Source organism: Microtus ochrogaster, unplaced genomic scaffold, assembly GCF_000317375.1.
Source record: "Microtus ochrogaster isolate Prairie Vole_2 unplaced genomic scaffold, MicOch1.0 UNK1, whole genome shotgun sequence".
NCBI classification, from domain to species: Eukaryota; Metazoa; Chordata; class Mammalia; order Rodentia; family Cricetidae; genus Microtus; species Microtus ochrogaster.
In genome coordinates, this window is record NW_004949099.1 from 36670953 (window position 1) to 36674027 (window position 3075).

Genomic DNA, 3075 nt, shown 5'->3' on the forward strand with positions numbered 1-3075 from the left:
GAGGAGGAGGAGGAAGGTATGGGGGGCGGGGGGAGAGAAGAAACCATTGCAATAGCCGGACCTTGGTAGTGCTCACCTGTAATTCCAAGGCCACAGGATCATGATTTCAAAGGCAGCCTGGACTACATACATAGTGCAACATTGGTTGTCTCAAAAGAAAAGATTCAACAAACAAGCAAATATGCACCAGAGAGGCAAGCATGGGGCTGCACTCAGGAATTGTGAGGGCAGGAAATGCCAGTGGCTCAAATCCATAATACCAGCAATTGGGGAGGCCACCGAGGCAGGAGGCTAGCCACAAGTTCATGGTCAGCCTAGGCCACAGTGAGACCTTGACTTAAGATAACAAACCCCAAACTCCCCACAGTACAGAAGGTAGAGCAGAAGGCAGCTTTAAGATCCCCAAGAACTGACCGTTCTGCAGAGGCCAGTGCAGCAGGTAGCAACAGCTTTGGCCCCTGGGATGCTTAAGTCAACAACAAAACACCCCCGGAACAAACTAAGAGTGCTCTCCTCTCTACACCCCGATACTCCACTTCGGCTCGGCTCACATCCCCACACCCCCTTGCGATATTTGAGACATGTTTCCAAGCTAATATCAAATTCAACTCCTCAGTCTCTCAAGTGTGGGATTGTAGTTGTGATTTTAAATTCTACATATATGAAAACCATGCTTTTCCTTCTGTACCTGGCCTATTCCACATCCATCCATCTCAGCTCCATACAGACATGACTTCATTTTTCTTTCTTTTTTCCCTTTTGTGGCAGGTTTATTCTCTGTGTCGCCCTGGTTGTCCTGGAACTCATGCTGTAGACTAGACCAGGCTGGCCGCGAACTCGAGATTCACTGGTTTCAGCTTCCTGAGTGCATCACTACCCCCCAGCTGGCTTCATTTCTCTTAACCCCTGACTGATACTCCACAGTGTGTCACCATTTTTTTTTTTTTAGTCATTCCTCCTTTGATGGGCACCTAGGGCCGGGCTGCTCTTACTTATCTCTAGCCTGTGTAACCTACCAGCAACATCCTGGGGCCCTCTTAAGAGTCTTCCTGTTCGCTAAATATGGTACTATTTTTCCCCACCCAGCTGGGCTGGCTCATTTTGAACACATTAGGAGCCATTTTTAGCAGAGTGGAATCAGGCACCTTGCTGGGCATCACTCGAGTGGGCTGCGGCAACTCTTTGCCCACCACAGCCACTTCAACTGTGCTTTAAGTTTCTCTTCTCTAAGGTCAGACCTTAGAGCGGCAGGCTGGGGGCTTCTACCAGCGAGTTGACCTTCCGGCCGCCGCCTAGCCTCCGTGGTAAGTGCTGTCCCTCCCAGGTTTTCCGTAAAGTCCTGTAGTAAAAGCCTCTTTTCCCGTCTCCTCTTCTATTCCACTTTTTTCCCCCCACGGTCACCTAATTTACTTTATTTCCAAATAAATTATCTTCGTGAAAAGGTCTTTCCCTGACAAATACTACTTCCTTCACCCACAGTAGTAACAGATACACCCTACACTGACAACCACAATAAGGGCAACTGGACTTCTCTCTACACAGTACTCGGGGATGGCTGGATGCTGAGCAAGGCTAAGCCGACCCCAGGTCCTCCCAAGGTCTAAAGCTTTCCCAAGCCTCCCGGGGAGCTCCGAGACCCACTCATCATCGCCACGGCCAAGCCCCTACCCCCTTCGCTATCATCACAGCTACATTTAACACAGCCGGGAAGCAAACGGCTTCTTTGGTGATTTTCACACGACAGGAAGGTACCCGGAAGGATCCTCATCAGGTATGAGATGCACAGAACGGTAACGAGAACACTAGCAGAGAATGCTGGGGCTGATAACGAAAAGGCCTCCCTCCAGATGGCTCGGTGACTTAGGAGAAACCGGAGCATGGCAATCGGCACCAAGACCTGCCTTTGCGAGGACCCCAAACAAACGAGCAAAAATAACCATTTCTTACCTTCGCTGTCCCCATGGTCCTAATCTACTTCTCAAGCCTTAAGGACGATCTATAGGTAGGTTCCAGAGGGACCGTTCCCAGCCAGTGTCCTCGGCAGCAAGTTCTCTCTCGATGCTCAGCGGCACTCAGAGGGCTTCAGGACCATCACAGCGAGATGGCCCAGCCTACCTATTTATAATCTCTGCAAGGGGTGGAGCCTTTTCATGCTCGCGCCCCCCGCCCCCACCCCCGCCCCCAGCCTTTAACCTCTGACCCGAGAAATTGGTGACCTCTATTATCTGATTTTCACAGCTCCTCCCCCAACCCCCTCTCCTTCGCAAGCAATCAATTCCCCCCACCTTCCTCTGGCTTTTTACCACGTCCTCCCTGTGGTTCTTTTTTTTTTTTTTTTTTTTAAAGCCCATCCAAATTCCTTCCCCTTTTCAAGGGCCGACAACCTTTTTGTTTCACAGAACAAAATACCAAAAAGTTTGGAGGGCGGGCAAATTTGAAGGCGCTGGGAATGGAACCAATCTGGAGAGAGGAAAGCTCTCAGCTGAAAGTCATCCAAGCAAGGAAGCAGAGAATCCGAGACCCTCTGCGACTGGCAGGGGCGGTTTCATTCTAGGCTGGGTGTGCAAGGCAAAGGAGAGTCTGCCCCAGGGAAAACTGGGAAGAATCTGCCCAGTTGTGAAGTCAGCAGGGATGTCTTGGAGACTGACCGAAACTTCTAGCGGCAGGAAAGAGATAAACTGAGGTACACAGCCCCATTTCCTTAGCACAGTATACACTACCACACCCCTCGGGAATTCTGCCACCGGCACCTGTTCTAGAAACACAGCAAATACCAAATTCAACTGAACAGATATTTGCTGAGTACATTCTGGGCCTTTAGTGAATGAGAGTGTGTGGGGAGGGGAAAGTGGGGAGGGAAGGGATGGAGGTGTAGCTCAGTGGTAGAGCACTTGCCTAGGCCCTAGTTCACCCCCCTCAGCAGTCAGTCAATCGACAAGGACAACATTCTCACATAAGAAATGTTTGCTAAAATCCTGTTAGCGCCGGGCGGTGGTGGCGCACGCCTGTAATCCCAGCACTCGGGAGGCAGAGGCAGGCGGATCTCTGTGAGTTCGAGACCAGCCTGGTCTACCA

At 50.8% G+C, this 3075-nt stretch overlaps 1 protein-coding gene across 2 annotated transcripts in view; it reads right to left on the reverse strand.

The window, feature by feature from the left end:
* LOC102002880 (solute carrier family 2, facilitated glucose transporter member 3) overlaps positions 1-3075 on the reverse strand; it is a 73555-nt gene that overhangs the window by 11181 nt on the left and 59299 nt on the right. The window contains exon 1 of one of the 2 annotated variants that reach the window (XM_005365171.3): positions 1948-2164. The exons of the other annotated variant lie outside the window; for it this stretch is intronic. Within the exon in view, the coding sequence (XP_005365228.1) occupies positions 1948-1962 (15 nt within the window). The 5' untranslated portion in view covers positions 1963-2164. Of the gene's footprint in view, positions 1-1947; positions 2165-3075 lie in introns of those variants that run through there. 2 annotated transcript variants of the gene reach the window in all.